The sequence below is a fragment of the Triticum aestivum genome, chromosome 6B (assembly GCF_018294505.1).
Source record: "Triticum aestivum cultivar Chinese Spring chromosome 6B, IWGSC CS RefSeq v2.1, whole genome shotgun sequence".
Taxonomy (NCBI): Eukaryota; Viridiplantae; Streptophyta; class Magnoliopsida; order Poales; family Poaceae; genus Triticum; species Triticum aestivum.
In genome coordinates, this window is record NC_057810.1 from 552097331 (window position 1) to 552118747 (window position 21417).

The window sequence follows — 21417 nt, forward strand, 5'->3', positions numbered from 1 at the left end:
TGGTTGCCATTATGTTGAGAAACATAGCGGGCGGCGGCGGCGGCGGCGGAGGAGGAGCGCGCGAGGGCCTCTTCTCTTCTCAAGCTCCAATAGCATGTAGAAGAGCCACCCTTATAAACCACTCCAACTTTCCTTCCACTACCATGGTGGGACTAAACTTCCCACCACCTTATCATGCCACCTAGATCGGCCCTTAGAGATCAAATCTAAAATTGTCATATGGGCTCTAGGGCCATCTCACATTTCAACCTATATATAGCCGGTGCATGGCGCGAAGGCAGCACACAACTCGCCGCCGCTTGCCAACCACCGTGGGAGCACAACACAGAGCCTATATAGTGAGACACTATCTTGGTTTAAAAACTACTAGATAGGTAGCGCTACGCGATCGTGATCATGGCGTTAGTGCGGGAGCCGATGGTGATGTGCGACGGCGGCTTCGACGCCGAGGCCTCCGTGTTCGACGCACTCGGCTACGGTGGCCACGACGCCCTACTCGGAGGCCTGGACACGGCGGCGCTCTTCAGGGGTTATGCGTACGCCCGCGACGAGCCAGCCGGCGCCGCCAGCGCCTACGCGCCGGAGAGCCCGAGCTGGGCGGGCGCGGGGGCGTCCATGCTCGCGTTCAACCTTGCCGCGCGGGGCCACGCGGTCCAGGCTATTGGGGAGGAGGAGGCGTGGATGGACGCAGATCTCCGGCGGCATCGACCATAGGGTTAGACCCGGCCACAGGCTGCTTCAGCCTGACGCAGAGCTCCGGTGGCGCGAGCCGGCCGTTAGGGCTCCAGTTCCCGAGCATGTCCAACGGCTCGCCCGATGCCGCGGGGCAGGCGCGCTGTTCATCAAAGCGATCGCACGCGGCGCGCGTGCAGGACGCGGAGCCGCGGGCCACCAAGAAGCGGTGCGGTGCGAGTAGGAAGACGAGCAAGGCGAAGCCGGTGGCGCTCACCACCACCTCGCCCAAGGGAGACCCGCAAAGCCTCACCGCAAAGGTAAATTCGGTACCGGAACTGCACTTCTTTGTTCTTTCTAATGCTTGAATTCATTCCTTTACCTTGGTGATTTCGGAGGATCTGAATGGTTAATGTACCATTCCGTGTTGCAGAACAGGCGGGAGAAGATCAACGAACGGCTCCGGACACTGCAGGAGCTGGTGCCCAACGGCACGAAGGTCGACATGGTCACCATGCTCGAGAAGGCCGTCAGCTATATCTGTTGGAATATTAGGCAAGTTCATGATTAATTCCAGTAAATAATTCATGACTAGAAGAGATACTAGCATGCAATAATCTAGCAAACTAGAAGAACAACAAGACATGCATAACAGCAGCAAACACGTAACAATAGCTGTAGAAACAGACATGAACAGAGGATGTTGGACGTACTGATCGTTAGCTATTATGGGCGCGACAGTGTTGATGACGATGTTGGCGACGATCTGCTGCTGACGGCGATGAATAAGACGATGAGTAGCACCGCCCGACTTGGACGAAAGACGACCTGTGATGACGAATTTGAGCAGCCGCGCACAACGCTTCCCAAAAACCTAATTCGTCCTCTCCCGGTGCAGGATCGCAAAGACGAACGGTTCCGGAGACCTGCTCTCCCACGCGCCGATGCACGCCGGCGTTTGGGATGGAGTAGACTATAATGGCGGCGCAAGTTGTGAGATGAGGCAAAACCCTAGGTGTATTTCGGTGTATCTATGGCCGCAGCCGGTAGCTGTATATATATTAGGACCTGAGGCGGTATTGTGTCGCGACCATAATCCCAAACCGACTCGGTTTCTAATTCGTATACTTACCGGACAAGAAATCAAAAACTTGTCTGCCAAGACATAAAAATAAAACGCCAAAAGGAAGCTGCGCTCCTGCAAGGAGACGGACCGGATTTCGGCGGACCATTCACGCGCATGTCGCATGTACGCGCCGCCTCGCCTCGCCTCGCCTCGCCTCGCCTCGCCACGCCCCGGCCAGGCCAGGCCAAGCGAGGCGAGGCGAGCGAGCGCGCGCGTGTGGTTTTCCCTTTCTCTTCTCACACACCACTTAGAGTGGTGGAGAGAACCCACTATATAAAGAGGTCCAACTCTTCTTCAACTTCCAAGGTGGGACTAAACTTAGCACCACCACTTGTCATTTTACACATGGGCTTTGAGATTTCAGAAATTGCTATGGGCCTAGCCCATTAATTCTAACAATCCCCTACCATATCTCAAATACCCATTTAGAGATTTGCCTTCTCTCACCACTTGTTTAATATACCAGTGTTTCAGCAGAGACTGTTAAGTTGAACTTCTGCCTAGAACTTTAAGCTACATCCATTCACAACTTGACAATGGACTATGCCTTGAATTGCTAGTTTTGTGTGAATAGGTTTCACTCAAAGTCTTAACCAGTACCTGACCGCCAATAGGCTACCCCGCGGTTTGGAGCTTATACGTCATACTCTCTGGTCTCTTCGTGAGTTTACTAGAGATCACCCAAATCTCATAGACTATGACGTTTACAGTTAGAACTCATATAGGTGTGTTCTTTCAAGACTGCTCTGTAGGACAGCATCTTTGCTAATTATAGCCAATAGAACCACATTAAGGCATGTTGCCGACCTGCGTTACAGATCTGAGCCTTACAGCTCTGAGAGTTTTGCATCTTCACTTGGAGACGATCATAAGTTATTACTCTCCTCAGTTAACCAATAGCTTGTTCTTCCCAGATCCTAATTCACGGGATCTCCGATCACAAAGGTTGGGTTACCACTATGGTGTAACATCTATGGGTCTCATACCCATCTCCCTCGATGCAATATCTATCACATTTCGTGATAGTCCCTTTGTAAAGGGATCTGCCAGGTTTTTGTCTGTTTGTATATACGTAACAGTTATTACTCCGGAGTTTTTCAACTTCCTGACAGACTTCAACCGTCTTTTCACGTGTCTTGATGACTTTGCATTATCTTTAGAATTGTTCACTTTAGCGATAACCGTTTGGTTATCACAATTCATAAGAATAGCCGGTACAGGTTTTTCAACAACCGGCAAGTCCATCAAGAGCACACGCAACCATTCTACCTCAACAGTAGTTGTGTCCAAAGCAGTTAATTCTGCTTCCATAGTTGACCTCTTCAATATGGTTTGCTTGCAAGACCTCCATGACACTGCGCCACCACCATGAGTAAATACATACCCACTTGTTGCGTAAAGTACATCAACATCGGAGATCCAATTTGAATCACTATATCCTTCTAGCACAGCAGGATGCCCTGAATAAGTAATTCCGTAACTCATAGTACCTCTCAGATAGCGCAAGACCCTTTCTAGTGCATGCCAATGATCATCACCCAGGTTGGACATGAACCTACTCAGTTTGCTCACAGCAAAAGAGATATCTGGTCTTGTAGTGCTAGCTAAGTACATGAGTGAATCGACAATTTGAGAGTATCTTAATTGATCTCTCGTTTCTTTCTTGTTCTTTCTGAGTGTCACGCTGGGATCATAACGTGTTGGAGAAGGCTTGCTATCCATAAAACCGAATCGGTTCAAGACCTTCTCAACATACTGAGATTGATTTAATGTAATCCCACTCTCATCGTTAATAAGTTTGATGTTTAGAATTACATCGGCTTCTCCTAGATCTTTCATGTCAAAACTTTTTGATAGAAAAGACTTGACCTCATTAATTGCATTAATGTTTGTACCAAAGATCAGTATGTCGTCCACATACAAACATAATATGACACTATTGCCCCCACCATGGCGATAGTAAACACACCTATCAGCCTCGTTAATGACAAATCCTGCAGAAGTCAAAGTTCTTTCAAACTTCTCATGCCATTGCTTAGGTGCCTGTTTCAGACCATACAAAGATTTTAACAACTTGCACACCTTTCTTTCTTCACCCTTTACCACAAACCCATCAGGCTGATCCATATAAATCTCCTCTTCCAACTCTCCATTGAGAAAAGCTGTCTTTACATCCATTTGATGAATGATAAGACCATAAGAGGCAGCCAAGGAAAGTAACACTTGAATGGTGGTCATTCTAGCAACGGGTGAATAGGTGTCAAAGTAATCTTCGCCTTCTTTCTAAGTGTAGCCCTTGGCCACTAGCCGCGCCTTGTACTTATCAATAGTACCATCAGGCTTTAGCTTCTTTTTGAACACCCACTTACAGCCCACAGGTTTACAACCATATGGTCTATCAGTTAGTTCCCAAGTTCCATTAGAAAGAATTGAGTCCATCTCATTATGAACAGCTTCTTTCCAATCATCTACATCCGGAGATGCATATGCTTCTGCAATCGTCTTGGGTGTGTCGTCCACAAGGTATACAATGAAATCATCACCAAAAGATTTTGCAATCCTTTGTATCTTGTTCCTTCTAGGAACTTCATTGTTATCCTTCTCAAGGACTTCCTCATGTGATTGTTCGAAATATTCATCAGTTGTACTAGATTCAGGAATTATCTCAGAAGAAAATCTAGCAATGTTATGCATATCTTTCATAGGAAATATGTTCTCAAAAAATGTTGCATCACGAGATTCCATTATAGTATCAACATGCATATCAGGTACTTCAGATTTTACCACTAAAAACGTATAAGCAATGCTCCGTTGAGCATACCCTAGAAAGACACAATCCACTGTCTTTGGTCCAAGTTTGCGTTTCTTAGGAATAGGAATATTGACCTTTGCCAAACATCCCCAAGTGCGCAAATAAGAAAGTGATGGTTTTCTCCCAACCCACTGCTCATAAGGGGTTTTCTCTTTATTATTATTGGGAACTCTATTCAGGACATGACATGAAGTCAATAGAGCCTCCCCCCACCATGCCTTAGATAAACCAGCAGTGTCTAACATGGCATTCACCAAGTCAGTCAATGTGCGGTTTTTCCTCTCGGCCACTCCATTTGATTGAGGTGAATAGGGAGGCGTCCTCTCATGAATAATACCATGTTCCTCACAAAATTCATTAAAAACTTTTGGAAAATACTCTCCACCACGATCGGACCTAAGACGCTTGATCTTTCTCTCTAGTTGATTTTCAACTTCAGCTTTATAGATTTTAAAGTAGTCTAATGCTTCATCTTTAGTTTGCAACAAATAAACATAGTAAAATCTAGTCGCATCATCAATCAAAGTCATGAAATATCTCTTTCCACCTTTTTTCAACACACCATTCATCTCACAAAGATCAGAATGTATGAGTTCTAGAGGTGCCAAGTTTCTCTCCTCGGTAGCCTGATGAGGCTTTCGAGGTTGCTTAGATTGCACACAACTATGGCACTTAGAACCTTTGGCAACTGTGAAAGTTCGGAATTAAACTCATGTTGGATAGCCGAGACATTAAACCAAAATTAATATGACGTAAACGAGAGTGCCAAATACTTGCATCATCATTAACACTAGCACACATTTGGTTTATTGACTTATTGCAAAAATCTGAAAGAGAAAAGCGGAACAAGCCTCCGCACTCATAGCCTTTTCCTATAAATTGTCCAAATCTTGACACGATTACTTTATTGGACTCTAAAACTACCTTAAATCCATCTCGACATAGAAGGGAGCCGCTAACTAGATTCTTGTTCATAGTAGGGACATGCTGCACGTTCCTTAGTTGCACGATCTTTCCCGAAGTAAACTTCAGATCCACCGTGCCAATGCCACGAACAGAAGCATGTGACCCATTCCCCATTAGGACGGAAGAATCCCTTGCGACCTGATAAGAAGTAAACAGGGAGATGTCAGCACACACATGAACGTTAGCACCCGAATCAATCCACCACGAAGATGATTGAAATACTGAAAGCACAATAGGTAAATTACCATACCCATCAGTATTGCTAGCGGTCACCATGTTGAAAGTCTTGGAGCTTGCTTTCCCTCTGCGGTCTGCACGTTCAGGGCATTCCTTGGAAAAGTGTCCAGGCTTCCCACAGGCGTAGCACTCTAGCTCAGCCTTGTTGAACTTCTTCTTCTTGAAGGTAGTAGTCTTGGTAGGCTTGTTGAGAAAAGGTTTGTTCTTCCCTTTGTTCTTGTTCTGTGGGTACCTCTGCACCATGTTAGCAGTAGGCTGAACCTCACTTCCTTTTTCAGTGGTATCTTTAGCCCGAGGTTTTTCTTCAACATCAAGAGATGCAATCAGATTTTCAACTGATATCTCCTATCTCTTATGCTTCAGAGTTGTGGCGAAATTCCTCCATGAAGGAGGCAACTTTGCAATCATGCACCCAGCCACGAATTTGTCGGGTAGAACACATTTAAGGAGTTCAAGTTCCTTCACAATGCACTGTATCTCATGAGCTTGTTCAACCACAGAACGGTTATTCACCATCTTGTAGTCATGAAAACTCTCCATGATGTACAGTTCACTGCCTGCATCTGTTGCACCGAATTTTGCATTCAGTGCATCCCACAGAATTTTTCCGTCGTTTATGTGCATGTACACATCACACAGACGGTCAGCAAGAACACTCAGAATGCATCCCACAAACATAGTATTGGCTTCCTGGAATTTTCTCCGATCTTCGTCGGTCATTCCCTCTGGAGCATCAACACTAGCGTGGAAAACTTTCAGAGCAGTAAGCCAGAGCGTTGTCTTCACCTGCCACCTCTTAAAGTGCACACCGATAAACTTATCCGGCATCAGTGCATCAGCGAATCCAGCCATAGTTAACTCAGGAAATTGCCTAGAATTAGGTTTTTGGATTGTTGGAATATGAGGCAAGTTCATGATTAATTCCAGTAAATAATTCATGACTAGAAGAGATACTAGCATGCAATAATCTAGCAAACTAGAAGAACAGCAAGACATGCATAACGGCAGCAAACACGTAACAATAGCTGTAGAAACAGACATGAACAGAGGATGTTGGACGTACTGATCATTAGCTATTATGGGTGCGACAGTGTTGATGACGATGTTGGCGACGATCTGCTGCTGACGGCGATGAATATGACGATGAGTAGCACCGCCCGACTTGGACGGAAGACGACCCGTGATGACGAATTTGAGCAGTCGCGCACATCGCTTCCCAAAAACCTAATTCGTCCTCTCCTGGTGCAGGATCGAAAAGATGAATGGGTCCGGAGACCTGCTCTCCCACGCGCCGATGCACGCCGGCGTTTGGGATGGAGTAGACTACGATGGCGGCGCAAGTTGTGAGATGAGGCAAAACCCTAGGTGTATTTCGGTGTATCTATGGCCGCAGCCGGTAGCTGTATATATATTAGGACAAGAGGCGGTATTGTGTCGCGACCACAATCCCAAACCGACTCGTTTCTAATTCGTATACTTACCGGACAAGAAATCAAAAACTTGTCTGCCAAGACATAAAAATAAAACGGCAAAAGGAAGCTTCCCTCCTGCAAGGAGACGGACCGGATTTCGGCGGACCATTCACGCGCATGTCGCATGTACGCGCCGCCTCGCCTCGCCTCGCCTCGCCTCGCCTCGCCTCGCCACGCCCCGGCCACGCCAGGCCAGGCCAGGCCAGGCGAGGCGAGGCGAGCGAGCGCGCGCGTGTGGTTTTCCCTTTCTCTTCTCACACACCACTTAGAGTGGTGGAGAGAACCCACTATATAAAGAGGTCCAACTCTTCTTCAACTTCCAAGGTGGGACTAAACTTAGCACCACCACTTGTCATTTTACACATGGGCTTTGAGATTTCAGAAATTGCTATGGGCCTAGCCCATTAATTATAACAATCCCCCACCAGATCTCAAATACCCATTTAGAGATTTGCCTTCTCTCACCACTTGTTTAATATACCAGTGTTTCAGCAGAGACTGTTATGTTGAACTTCTGCCTAGAACTTTAAGCTACATCCATTCACAACTTGACCATGGACTATGCCTTGAATTGCTAGTTTTGTGTGAACAGGTTTCACTCAAAGTCTTAAACAGTACCTGACCGCCAATAGGCTACCCCGCGGTTTGGAGCTTATACGTCATACTCCTTGGTCTCTTCGTGAGTTTACTAGAGATCACCCAAATCTCATAGACTGCGACGTTTACAGTCAGAACTCATATAGGTGTGTTCTTTCAAGACTGCTCTGTAGGACAACATCTTTGCTAATTATAGCCAATAGAACCACATTAAGGCATGTTGCCGACCTGCCTTACAGATCTGAGCCTTACAGCTCTAAGAGTTTTGCATCTTCACTTGGAGACGATCATAAGTTATTACTCTCCTCAGTTAACCAATAGCTTGTTCTTCCCAGATCCTAATTCACGGGATCTCCGATCACAAAGGTTGGGTTACTACTATGGTGTAACATCTATGGGTCTCATACCCATCTCCCTCGATGCAATATCTATCACATTTCGTGATAGTCCCTTTGTAAAGGGATCTGCCAGGTTTTTGTCTGTTTGTATATACGTAACAGTTATTACTCCAGAGTTTTTCAACTTCCTAACAGACTTCAAACGTCTTTTCACGTGTCTTGATGACTTTGCATTATCTTTAGAATTGTTCACTTTAGCGATAACCGTTTGGTTATCACAATTCATAAGAATAGCCGGTACAGGTTTTTCAACAACCGGCAAGTCCATCAAGAGCTCACGCAGCCATTCTGCCTCAACAGTAGCTTCGTCCAAAGCAGTTAATTCTACTTCCATAGTTGACCTCGTCAATATGGTTTGCTTGCAAGACCTCCATGACATTGCGCCACCACCATGAGTAAATACATACCCACTTGTTGCTTAAAGTACATCAACATCGGAGATCCAATTTGAATCACTATATCCTTCTAGCACAGCAGGATGCCCTGAATAAGTAATTCCGTAACTCATAGTACCTCTCAGATAGCGCAAGACCCTTTCTAGTGCATGCCAATGATCATCACCCGGGTTGGACATGAACCTACTCAGTTTGCTCACAGCAAAAGAGATATCTGGTCTTGTAGCGCTAGCTAAGTACATGAGTGAACCGACAATTTGAGAGTATCTTAATTGATCTCTCGTTTCTTTCTTGTTCTTTCTGAGTGTCACGCTAGGATCATAAGGTGTTGGAGAAGGCTTGCTATCCATAAAACCGAATCGGTTCAAGACCTTCTCAACATAGTGAGATTGAGTTAATGTAATCCCACTCTCATCCTTAATAAGTTTGATGTTTAGAATTACATCGGCTTGTCCCTGATCTTTCATGTCAAAACTTTTTGATAGAAAATACTTGACCTCATTAATTGCATTAATGTTTGTACCAAAGATCAGTATGTCGTCCACATACAAACATAATATGACACTATTGCCCCCACCATGGCGATAGTAAACACACCTATCAGCCTCGTTAATGACAAATCCTGCAGAAGTCAAAGTTCTTTCAAACTTCTCATGCCATTGCTTAGGTGCCTGTTTCAGACCATACAAAGATTTTAACAACTTGCACACCTTTCTTTCTTCACCCTTTACCACAAACCCGTCAGGCTGATCCATATAGATCTCCTCTTCCAACTCTCCATTGAGAAAAGCTGTCTTTACATCCATTTGATGAATGATAAGACCATAAGAGGCAGCCAAGGAAAGTAACACTCGAATGGTGGTCATTCTAGCAACGGGTGAATAGGTGTCAAAGTAATCTTCGCCTTCTTTCTGAGTGTAGCCCTTGGCCACTAGCTGCGCCTTGTACTTATCAATAGTACCATCAGGCTTTAGCTTCTTTTTGAACACCCACTTACAGCCCACAGGTTTACAACCATATGGTCTATCAGTTAGTTCCCAAGTTCCATTAGAAACAATTGAGTCCAGCTCATTATGAACAACTTCTTTCCAATCATCTACATCCGGAGATGCATATGCTTCTGCAATCGTCTTGGGTCTGTCGTCCACAAGGTATACAATGAAATCATCACCAAAAGATTTTGCAATCCTTTGTCTCTTGTTCCTTCTAGGAACTTCATTGTTATCCTTCTCAAGGACTTCCTCATGTGATTGTTCGAAATATTCATCAGCTGTACTAGATTCAGGAATTATCTCAGAAGAAAATCTAGCAATGCTATGCATATCTTTCATAGGAAATATGTTCTCAAAAAATGTTGCATCACGAGATTCCATTATAGTATCAACAAGCATATCAGGTACTTCAGATTTTACCACTAAAAACCTATAAGCAATGCTCCGTTGAGCATACCCTAGAAAGACACAATCCACTGTCTTTGGTCCAAGTTTGCGTTTCTTAGGAATAGGAATATTGACCTTTGCCAAACATCCCCAAGTGCGCAAATAAGAAAGTGATGCTTTTCTCCCAACCCACTCCTCATAAGGGGTTTTCTCTTTATTATTGTTGGGAACTCTATTCAGGACATGACATGAAGTCAATAGAGCCTCCCCCCACCATGCTTTAGATAAACCAGCAGTGTCTAACATGGCATTCACCAAGTCAGTCAATGTGCGGTTTTTCCTCTCGGCCACTCCATTTGATTGAGGTGAATAGGGAGGCGTCCTCTCATGAATAATACCACGTTCCTCACAAAATTCATTAAAAACTTTTGGAAAATACTCTCCACCACGATCGGACCTAAGACGCTTGATCTTTCTCTCTAGTTGATTTTCAACTTCAGCTTTATAGATTTTAAAGTAGTCTAATGCTTCATCTTTAGTTTGCAACAAATAAACATAGCAAAATCTAGTCGCATCATCAATCAAAGTCATGAAATATCTCTTTCCACCTTTTGTCAACACACCATTCATCTCACAAAGATCAGAATGTATGAGTTCTAGAGGTGCCAAGTTTCTCTCCTCGGCAGCCTTATGAGGCTTTCGAGGTTGCTTAGATTGCACACAACTATGGCACTTAGAACCTTTGGCAACTGTGAAGTTCAGAATTAAACTCATGTTGGATAGCCGAGACATTAAACCAAAATTAATATGACATAAACGAGAGTGCCAAATACTTGCATCATCATTAACACTAGCACAAATTTGGTTTATTGACTTATTGCAAAAATCTGAAAGAGAAAAGCGGAACAAGCCTCCGCACTCATAGCCTTTTCCTATAAATTGTCCAAATCTTGACACGGTTACTTTATTGGACTCTAAAACTACCTTAAATCCATCTGGACATAGAAGGGAGCCGCTAACTAGATTCTTGTTCATAGTAGGGACATGCTGCACGTTCCTTAGTTGCACGATCTTTCGCGAAGTAAACTTCAGATCCACCGTGCCAATGCCACGAACAGAAGCATGTGACCCATTCCCCATTAGGACGGAAGAATCCCTTGCAACCTGATAAGAAGTAAACAGGGAGATGTCAGCACACACATGAACGTTAGCACCCGAATCAATCCACCGCGAAGATGATTGAAATACTGAAAGCACAATAGGTAAATTACCATACCCATCAGTATTGCTAGCGGTCACCATGTTGACAGTCTTGGAGCTTGCTTTCCCTCTGCGGTCTGCACGTTCAGGGCATTCCTTGGAAAAGTGTCCAGGCTTCCCACAGGCGTAGCACTCTAGCTCAGCCTTGTTGAACTTCTTCTTCTTGAAGGTAGTAGTCTTGGTAGGCTTGTTGAAAACAGGTTTGTTCTTCCCTTTGTTCTTGTTCTGTGGGTACCTCTGCACCATGTTAGCAGTAGGCTGAACCTCACTTCCTTTTTCAGTGGTATCTTTAGCCCGAGATTTTTCTTCAACATCAAGAGATGCAATCAGATTTTCAACTGATATCTCCTGTCTCTTATGCTTTAGAGTTGTGGCGAAATTCCTCCATGAAGGAGGCAACTTTGCAATCATGCACCCAGCCACGAATTTGTCGGGTAGTACACATTTAAGGAGTTCAAGTTCCTTCACAATGCACTGTATCTCATGAGCTTGTTCCACCACAGAACGGTTATTCACCATCTTGTAGTCATGAAAACTCTCCATGATGTACAGTTCACTGCCTGCATCTGTTGCACCGAATTTTGCATTCAGTGCATCCCACAGAATTTTTCCGTCGTTTATGTGCATGTACACATCACACAGACGGTCAACAAGAACACTCAGAATGCATCCCACAAACATAGTATTGGCTTCCTGGAATTTTCTCCGATCTTCGTCGGTCATTCCCTCTGGAGCATCAACACTAGTGTGGAAAACTTTCAGAGCAGTAAGCCAGAGCGTGGTCTTCACCTGCCACCTCTTAAAGTGCACACCGATAAACTTATCCGGCCTCAGTGCATCAGCGAATCCAGCCATAGTTAACTCAGGAAATTGCCTAGAATTAGGTTTTTGGATTGTTGGAATATTAGGCAAGTTCATGATTAATTCCAGTAAATAATTCATGACTAGAAGAGATACTAGCATGCAATAATCTAGCAAACTAGAAGAACAACAAGACATGCATAACAGCAGCAAACACGTAACAATAGCTATAGAAACAGACATGAACAAAGGATGTTGGACGTACTGATCGTTAGCTATTATGGGTGCGACAGTGTTGATGACGATGTTGGCGACGATCTGCTGCTGACGACGATGAATACGATGATGAGTAGCACCGCCCGACTTGGACGGAAGACGACCCGTGATGACGAATTTGAGCAGTCGCGCACAGCGCTTCCCAAAAACCAAATTCGTCCTCTCCCGGTGCAGGATCGCAAAGACGAACGGTCCCGGAGACCTGCTCTCCCACGCGCCGATGCACGCCGGCGTTTGGGATGGAGTAGACTATAATGGCGGCGCAAGTTGTGAGATGAGGCAAAACCCTAGGTGTATTTCGGTGTATCTATGGCCGCAGCCGGTAGCTGTATATATATTAGGACCAGAGGCGGTATTGTGTCGCGACTACAATCCCAAACCGACTCGGTTTCTAATTCATATACTTACCGGACAAGTAATCAAAAACTTGTCTGCCAAGACATAAAAATAAAACGGCAAAAGGAAGCTGCGCTCCTGCAAGGAGACGGACCGGATTTCGGCGGACCATTCACGCACATGTCGCATGTACGCGCCGCCTCGCCTCGCCTCGCCTCGCCTCGCCACGCCCCGACCAGGCCAGGCCAGGCCAGGCCAGGCGAGGCAAGGCGAGCGAGCGCGCGCATGTGGTTTTCCCTTTCTCTTCTCACACACCACTTAGAGTGGTGGAGAGAACCCACTATATAAAGAGGTCCAACTCTTCTTCAACTTCCAAGGTGGGACTAAACTTAGCAACACCACTTGTCATTTTACACATGGGTTTGAGATTTCAGAAATTGCTATGGGCCTAGCCCATTAATTCTAACAATCCCCCACCAGATCACAAATACCCATTTAGAGATTTGCCTTCTCTCACCACTTGTTTAATATACCAGTGTTTCAGCAGAGACTGTTAAGTTGAACTTCTGCCTAGAACTTTAAGCTACATCCATTCACAACTTGACAATGGACTATGCCTTGAATTGCTAGTTTTGTGTGAACAGGTTTCACTCAAAGTCTTAACTAGTACCTGACCACCAATAGGCTACCCCGCAGTTTGGAGCTTATACATCATACTCCCTGGTCTCTTTGTGAGTTTACTAGAGATCACCCAAATCTCATAGACTGCGACCTTTACAATCAGAACTCATATAGGTGTGTTCTTTCAAGACTGCTCTGTAGGACAGCATCTTTGCTAATTATAGCCAATAGAACCACATTAAGGCATGTTGCCGACCTGCCTTACAGATCTAAGCCTTACAGCTCTGAGAGTTTTGCATCTTCACTTGGAGACGATCATAAGTTATTACTCTCCTCAGTTAACCAATAGCTTGTTCTTCCCAGATCCTAATTCACAGGATCTCCGATCACAAAGGTTGGGTTACTACTATGGTGTAACATCTATGGGTCCCATACCCATCTCCCTCGATGCAATATCTATCACATTTCATGATAGTCCCTTTGTAAAGGGATCTGCCAGGTTTTTGTCTGTTTGTATATACATAACAGTTATTACTCCGGAGTTTTTCAACTTCCTGACAGACTTCAAACGTCTTTTCACGTGTCTTGATGACTTTGCATTATCTTTAGAATTTTTCACTTTAGCGATAACCGTTTGGTTATCACAATTCATAAGAATAGCCGGTACAGGTTTTTCAACAACCGGCAAGTCCATCAAGAGCTCATGCAGCCATTCTGCCTCAACAGTAGCTGTGTCCAAAGCAGTTAATTCTGCTTCCATAGTTGACCTCATCAATATGGTTTGCTTGCAAGACCTCCATGACACTGCGCCACCACCATGAGTAAATACATACCCACTTGTTGCGTAAAGTACATCAACATCGGAGATCCAATATGAATCACTACATCCTTCTAGCACAGCAGGATGCCCTGAATAAGTAATTCCGTAACTCATAGTACCTCTCAAATAGCGCAAGACCCTTTCTAGTGCATGCCAATGATCATCACCCGGGTTGGACATGAACCTACTCAGTTTGCTCACAGCAAAAGAGATATCTGGTCTTGTAGCGCTAGCTAAGTACATGAGTGAACCGACAATTTGAGAGTATCTTAATTGATCTCTCGTTTCTTTCTTGTTCTTTCTGAGTGTCACGCTGGGATCATAAGGTGTTGGAGAAGGCTTGCTATCCATAAAACCGAATCGGTTCAAGACCTTCTCAACATAGTGAGATTGTGTTAATGTAATCCCACTCTCATCCTTAATAAGTTTGATGTTTAGAATTACATCGGCTTCTCCCAGATCTTTCATGTCAAAACTTTTTGATAGAAAAGACTTGACCTCATTAATTGCATTAATGTTTGTACCAAAGATCAGTATGTCGTCCAACATGTTGACAGTCTTGGAGCTTGCTTTCCCTCTGCGGTCTGCACGTTCAGGGCATTCCTTGGAAAAGTCTCCAGGCTTCCCATAGGTGTAGCACTCTAGCTCAGCCTTGTTGAACTTCTTCTTCTTGAAGGTAGTAGTCTTGGTAGGCTTGTTGAAAACAGGTTTGTTCTTCCCTTTGTTCTTGTTCTGTGGGTACCTCTGCACCATGTTAGCAGTAGGCTGAACCTCACTTCCTTTTTCAGTGGTATCTTTAGCCCGAGCTTTTTCTTCAACATCAAGAGATGCAATCAGATTTTCAACTGATATCTCCTGTCTCTTATGCTTCAGAGTTGTGGCGAAATTCCTCCATGAAGGAGGCAACTTTGCAATCATGCACCCAGCCACGAATTTGTCGGGTAGAACACATTTAAGGAGTTCAAGTTCCTTCACAATGCACTGTATCTCATGAGCTTGTTCAACCACAGAACGGTTATTCACCATCTTGTAGTCATGAAAACTCTCCATGATGTATAGTTCACTACCTGCATCTGTTGCACCGAATTTTGCATTCAGTGCATCCCACAGAATTTTTCCGTCATTTATGTGCATGTACACATCACACAGACGGTCAGCAAGAACACTCAGAATGCATCCCACAAACATAGTATTGGCTTCCTGGAATTTTCTCCGATCTTCGTCGGACATTCCCTCTGGAGCATCAACACTAGCGTGGAAAACATTCAGAGCAGTAAGCCAGAGCGTGGTCTTCACCTGCCACCTCTTAAAGTGCACACCAGTAAACTTATCCGGCATCAGTGCATCAGCGAATCCAGCCATAGTTAACTCAGGAAATTGCCTAGAATTAGGTTTTTGGATTGTTGGAATATTAGGCAAGTTCATGATTAATTCCAGTAAATAATTCATGACTAGAAGAGATACTAGCATGCAATAATCTAGCAAACTAGAAGAACACCAAGACATGCATAACAGCAGCAAACACGTAACAATAGCTGTAGAAACAGACATGAACAGAGGATGTTGGATGTACTGATCATTAGCTATTATGGGTGCGACAGTGTTGATGACGATGTTGGCGACGATCTGCTGCTGACGACGATGAATACGACGATGAGTAGCACCGCCCGACTTGGACGGAAGACGACCCGTGATGACGAATTTGAGCTGTCATGCACAACGCTTCCCAAAAACCTAATTCGTCCTCTCCCAGTGCAGGATCCCAAAGACGAACGGTTCCGGAGACCTGCTCTCCCACGAGCCGATGCACGCCGGAGTTTGGGATGGAGTAGACTATGATGGCGGCGCAAGTTGTGAGATGAGGCAAAACCCTAGGTGTATTTCGGTGTATCTATGGCCGCAGCCGGTAGCTCTATATATTAGGACCAGAGGCGGTATTGTGTCGCGACCACAATCCCAAACTGACTCGGTTTCTAATTCGTATACTTACCGGAAAAGAAATCAAAAACTTGTCTGCCAAGACATAAAAATAAAACGGCAAAAGGAAGCTGCGCTCCTGCAAGGAGACGGACCGGATTTCGGCGGACCATTCACGCGCATGTCGCATGTACGCGCCGCCTCGCCTCGCCTCGCCTCGCCTCGCCACGCCCCGGCCAGGCCAGGCCAGGCCAGGCCAGGCGAGGCGAGCGAGCGCGCGCGTGTGGTTTTCCCTTTCTCTTCTCACACACCACTTAGAGTGGTGGAGAGAACCCACTATATAAAGAGGTCCAACTCTTCTTCAACTTCCAAGGTGGGACTAAAATTAGCACCACCACTTGTCATTTTACACATGGACTTTGAGATTTCAGAAATTGCTATGGGCCTAGCCCATTAATTCTAACAATCCCCCACCAGATCTCAAATACCCATTTAGAGATTTGCCTTCTCTTACCACTTGTTTAATATACTAGTGTTTCAGCAGAGACTGTTAAGTTGAACTTCTGCCTAGAACTTTAAGCTACATCCATTCACAACTTGACAATGGACTATGCCTTGAATTGCTAGTTTTGTGTGAATAGGTTTCACTCAAAGTCTTAACTAGTACCTGACCGCCAATAGGCTACCCCGCGGTTTGGAGCTTATACGTCATACTCCCTGGTCTCTTCGTGAGTTTAATAGAGATCACCAAAATCTCATAGACTGCGACGTTTACAGTTAGAACTCATATAGGTGTGTTCTTTCAAGACTGCTCTGTAGGACAGCATCTTTGCTAATTATAGCCAATAAAACCACATTAAGGCATGTTACCGACCTGCCTTACAGATCTGAGCCTTACAGCTCTGAGAGTTTTGCATCTTCACTTGGAGACGATCATAAGTTATTACTCTCCTCAGTTAACCAATAGCTTCTTCTTCCTAGATCCTAATTCACGGGATCTCCGATCACAAAGGTTGGGTTACTACTATGGTGTAACATCTATGGGTCCCATACCCATCTCCCTCGATGCAATATCTATCACATTTCGTGATAGTCCCTTTGTAAAGGGATCTGCCAGGTTTTTGTCTGTTTGTATATACGTAACAGTTATTACTCCGGAGTTTTTCAACTTCCTGACAGACTTCAAACGTCTTTTCATGTGTCTTGATGACTTTGCATTATCTTTAGAATTGTTCACTTTAGCGATAACCGTTTGGTTATCACAATTCATAAGAATAGCCGGTACAGGTTTTTCAACAACCAGCAAGTCCATCAAGAGATCACGCAGCCATTCTGCCTCAACAGTAGTTGTGTCCAAAGCAGTTAATTCTGCTTCCATTGTTGACCTCGTCAATATGGTTTGCTTGCAAGACCTCCATGACACTGCGCCACCACCATGAGTAAATACATACCCACTTGTTGCGTAAAGTACATCAACATCGGATATCCAAGTTGAATCACTATATCCTTCTAGCACAGCAGGATGCCCTGAATAAGTAATTCCGTAACTCATAGTACCTCAGATAGCGCAAGACCCTTTCTAGTGCATGCCAATGATCATCACCCGGGTTGGACATGAACCTACTCAGTTTGCTCACAGCAAAAGAGATATCTGGTCTTGTAGCGCTAGGTAAGTACATGAGTGAACCGACAATTTGAGAGTATCTTAATTGATCTCTCGTTTCTTTCTTGTTCTTTCTGAGTGTGACGCTGGGATCATAAGGTGTTGGAGAAGGCTTGCTATCCATAAAACCGAATCGGTTCAAGACCTTCTCAACATAGTGAGATTGAGTTAATGTAATCCCACTCTCATCCTTAATAAGTTTGATGTTTAGAATTACATCGGCTTCTCCTAGATCTTTCATGTCAAAACTTTTTGATAGAAAAGACTTGACCTCATTAATTGCATTAATGTTTGTACCAAAGATCAGTATGTCGTCCACATACAAACATAATATGACACTATTGCCCCCACCATGGCGATAGTAAACACACCTATCAGCCTCGTTAATGACAAATCCTGCAGAAGTCAAAGTTCTTTCAAACTTCTCATGCCATTGCTTAGGTGCCTGTTTCAGACCATACAAAGATTTTAACAACTTGCACACCTTTCTTTCTTCACCCTTTACCACAAACCCGTCAGGCTGATCCATATAGATCTCCTCTTCCAACTCTCCATTGAGAAAAGCTGTCTTTACATCCATTTGATGAATGATAAGACCATAAGAGGCAGCAAAGGAAAGTAACACTCGAATGGTGGTCATTCTAGCAACGGGTAAATAGGTGTCAAAGTAATCTTCGCCTTCTTTCTGAGTGTAGCCCTTGGCCACTAGCCGCGCCTTGTACTTATCAATAGTACCATCAGGCTTTAGCTTCTTTTTGAACACCCACTTACAGCCCACAGGTTTACAACCATATGGTCTATCAGTTAGTTCCCAAGTTCCATTAGAAAGAATTGAGTCCATCTCATTATGAACAGCTTCTTTCCAATCATCTACATCCGGAGATGCATATGCTTCTGCAATCGTCTTGGGTGTGTCGTCCACAAGGTAGTCTTGGTAGGCTTGTTGAAAACAGGTTTGTTCTTCCTTTTGTTCTTGTTCTGTTGGTACCTCTGCACCATGTTAGCAGTAGACTGAACCTCACTTCCTTTTTCAGTGGTATCTTTATCCCGAGCTTTTTCTTCAACATCAAGAGATGCAATCAGATTTTCAACTGATATCTCCTGTCTCTTATGCTTCAGAGTTGTGGCGAAATTCCTCCATGAAGGAGGCAACTTTGCAATCATGCACCCAGCCACGAATTTGTCGGGTAGAACACATTTAAGGAGTTCAAGTTCCTTCACAATGCACTGTATCTCATGAGCTTGTTCAACCACAGAACGGTTATTCACCATCTTGTAGTCATGAAAACTCTCCATGATGTACAGTTCACTGCCTGCATCTGTTGCACCGAATTTTGCATTCAGTGCATCCCACAGAATTTTTCCGTCGTTTATGTGCATGTACACATCACACAGACGGTCAGTAAGAACACTCAGAATGCATCCCACAAACATAGTATTGGCTTCCTGGAATTTTCTCCGATCTTCGTCGGTCATTCCCTCTGGAGCATCAACACTAGCGTGGAAAACTTTCAGAGCAGTAAGCCAGAGCGTGGTCTTCACCTGCCACCTCTTAAAGTGCACACCGGTAAACTTATCGGCCTCAGTGCATCAGCGAATCCAGCCATAGTTAACTCAGGAAATTGCCTAGAATTAGGTTTTTGGATTGTTGGAATATTAGGCAAGTTCATGATTAATTCCAGTAAATAATTCATGACTAGAAGAGATAGTAGCATGCAATAATCTAGCAAACTAGAAGAACAGCAAGACATGCATAACAGCAGCAAACACGTAACAATAGTTGTAGAAACAGACATGAACAGGGGATGTTGGACGTACTGATCGTTAGCTATTATGGGTGCGACAGTGTTGATGACGATGTTGGCGACGATCTGCTGCTGACGGCGATGAATACGACGATGAGTAGCACCGCCCGACTTGGACGGAAGACGACCCGTGATGACGAATTTGAGCAGTCGCGCACAGCGCTTCCCAAAAACCTAATTCGTCCTCTCCCGGTGCAAGTTGTGAGATGAGGCAAAACCCTAGGTGTATTTTGGTGTATCTATGGCCGCAGCCGGTAGCTGTATATATATTAGGACCAGAGGCGGTATTGTGTCGCGACCACAATCCCAAACCGACTCGGTTTCTAATTCGTATACTTACCGGACAAGAAATTTCGGCGGACCATCACGCCACGCCACGGCCAGGCGAGGCGAGCGCGCGCGCGTGTGGTTTTCCCTTTTTTTCTCACACACCACTTAGAGTGGTGGAGAGAACCCACTATATAAAGAAGTCCAACTCTTCTTCAACTTCCAAGGTGGGACTAAACTTAGCACCACCACTTGTCATTTTACACATGGGCTTTGAGATTTCAGAAATTGCTATGGGCCTAGCCCATTAATTCTAACAACGTCCAGTTCCTGCAGCTGCAAGTCAAGGTGCTGGCGACGGACGAGTTCTGGCCGGCGCAAGGGGGAACCGCGCCGGAGATCTCCCAGGTGAAGGAGGCGCTGGACGCCATCTTGTCGCCGCAGAGGGGGCAACTGCTTTAGCTTAGCCTCCGCGACAAACGCATAAGGATATGGTAGAGATTAATCAACAACGAACCACCTCGTTGGAAGATAAATAAGGAGGCGTATGCTGCAGGGTATTTATCCCTTGCTTCCTGGATGTATATACACTCAGAAATTAGAAGAAGAAAAATTACAAAAAGAAGTTCAGATTTTTTTAGAATAATAATAACTTTCTTTTGCACTAGTATGTAATTTTCCGACAACCAAAACCCTGCATTGACTTCAGGGCAAAAAACGAAAATAAATTGATCAAAATAGTGTGAATAGTGTCTTGTACGCCCTCTGTCCCAAACTTATTTTGGGATGGAGGAAGTATATACCAATAGTTTTTGGTTTTCTGCCCAGAAGTCAACTGTGGGTTTTGGTCGATAAACAAAAAATACATACTCGTGTATAAGAAAGTAAAGTTTATTCTAAAAATATTTTTGAACTTTTTTGACTTTTCTTTTAATTTGTATAAGAAAGTAAAGTTTATTCCAAAAATATTTTTGAACTTTTTTGACTTTTCTTGTAATTACTAAATATTTTTCCAATTCCTGACCAAACATCCGCACCCGACATATGCAAATGTACATCCTCTTGTTTACTCTCGCCAATTCGTACCCTTTTACGGCGGAACTAGGTTGGGTTATATATACATAGTTGATCTGTTGCTGTGATGTAGAGCGAGAGAGGTTTAACATTTTGTTAATCCTAAGTTTTTTTTGTAAAATTTAGGTTCATTATATTCTTCCTATACTTAATTAAATAGAACCTCAATAGCGAGCAGCGTTCGCTGTGGGGCTTGGTAATTGCGAACATTTCCTATGGCAAATTCTTCAAAAGCCTATGGCAATTTCAAGCCAAATGCCAAAACTGCATTTCTATTTACGTAACATGATAGACTAATGTTTGTACCAATGTGTTGAACTTTTTTTCAGAAAAAAATAATTCATGTCTGTAAAAGGACGTTTTCGGTTCGGGAATACCATGAGTATGCTAATTACTCGTGCAAGATTTGACGACTACAACAAAAAAAAAAGCCTAAGCAAAAACTATTTCTATTTACGGGGAGGTGGGTGGGCGGGTGCAAATATTGTTGTCTCACCCGCACGCTTCTTCCAGCCTTAGAGCA

The 21417-nt window shown here is 44.3% G+C and overlaps 1 protein-coding gene across 1 annotated transcript; it reads left to right on the forward strand.

Moving 5' to 3' along the window:
• Positions 1-396: 396 nt before the first annotated feature.
• LOC123139356 (transcription factor bHLH119-like) lies at positions 397-20282 on the forward strand. The gene is made up of 4 exons (XM_044559168.1): positions 397-623; positions 692-992; positions 1106-1210; positions 20142-20282. Exons 1-4 carry the CDS (start codon positions 397-399, stop codon positions 20280-20282), a joined length of 774 nt encoding a protein of 257 aa, XP_044415103.1.
• Positions 20283-21417: the final 1135 nt, after the last annotated feature.

What these genes read in the sequence shown, in the direction of transcription:
- LOC123139356 (XM_044559168.1), top strand. Translation starts at nt 397, where the DNA reads ATGGCGTTAGTGCGGGAGCCGATGGTGATGTGCGACGGCGGCTTCGAC. An exon ending in GCGGGGGCGTCCATGCTCGC is followed by an intron (nt 624 to 691) that starts GTTCAACCTTGC and finishes GGATGGACGCAG; the next exon opens with ATCTCCGGCGGCATCGACCA. An exon ending in TCGAGAAGGCCGTCAGCTAT is followed by an intron (nt 1,211 to 20,141) that starts ATCTGTTGGAAT and finishes AATTCTAACAAC; the next exon opens with GTCCAGTTCCTGCAGCTGCA.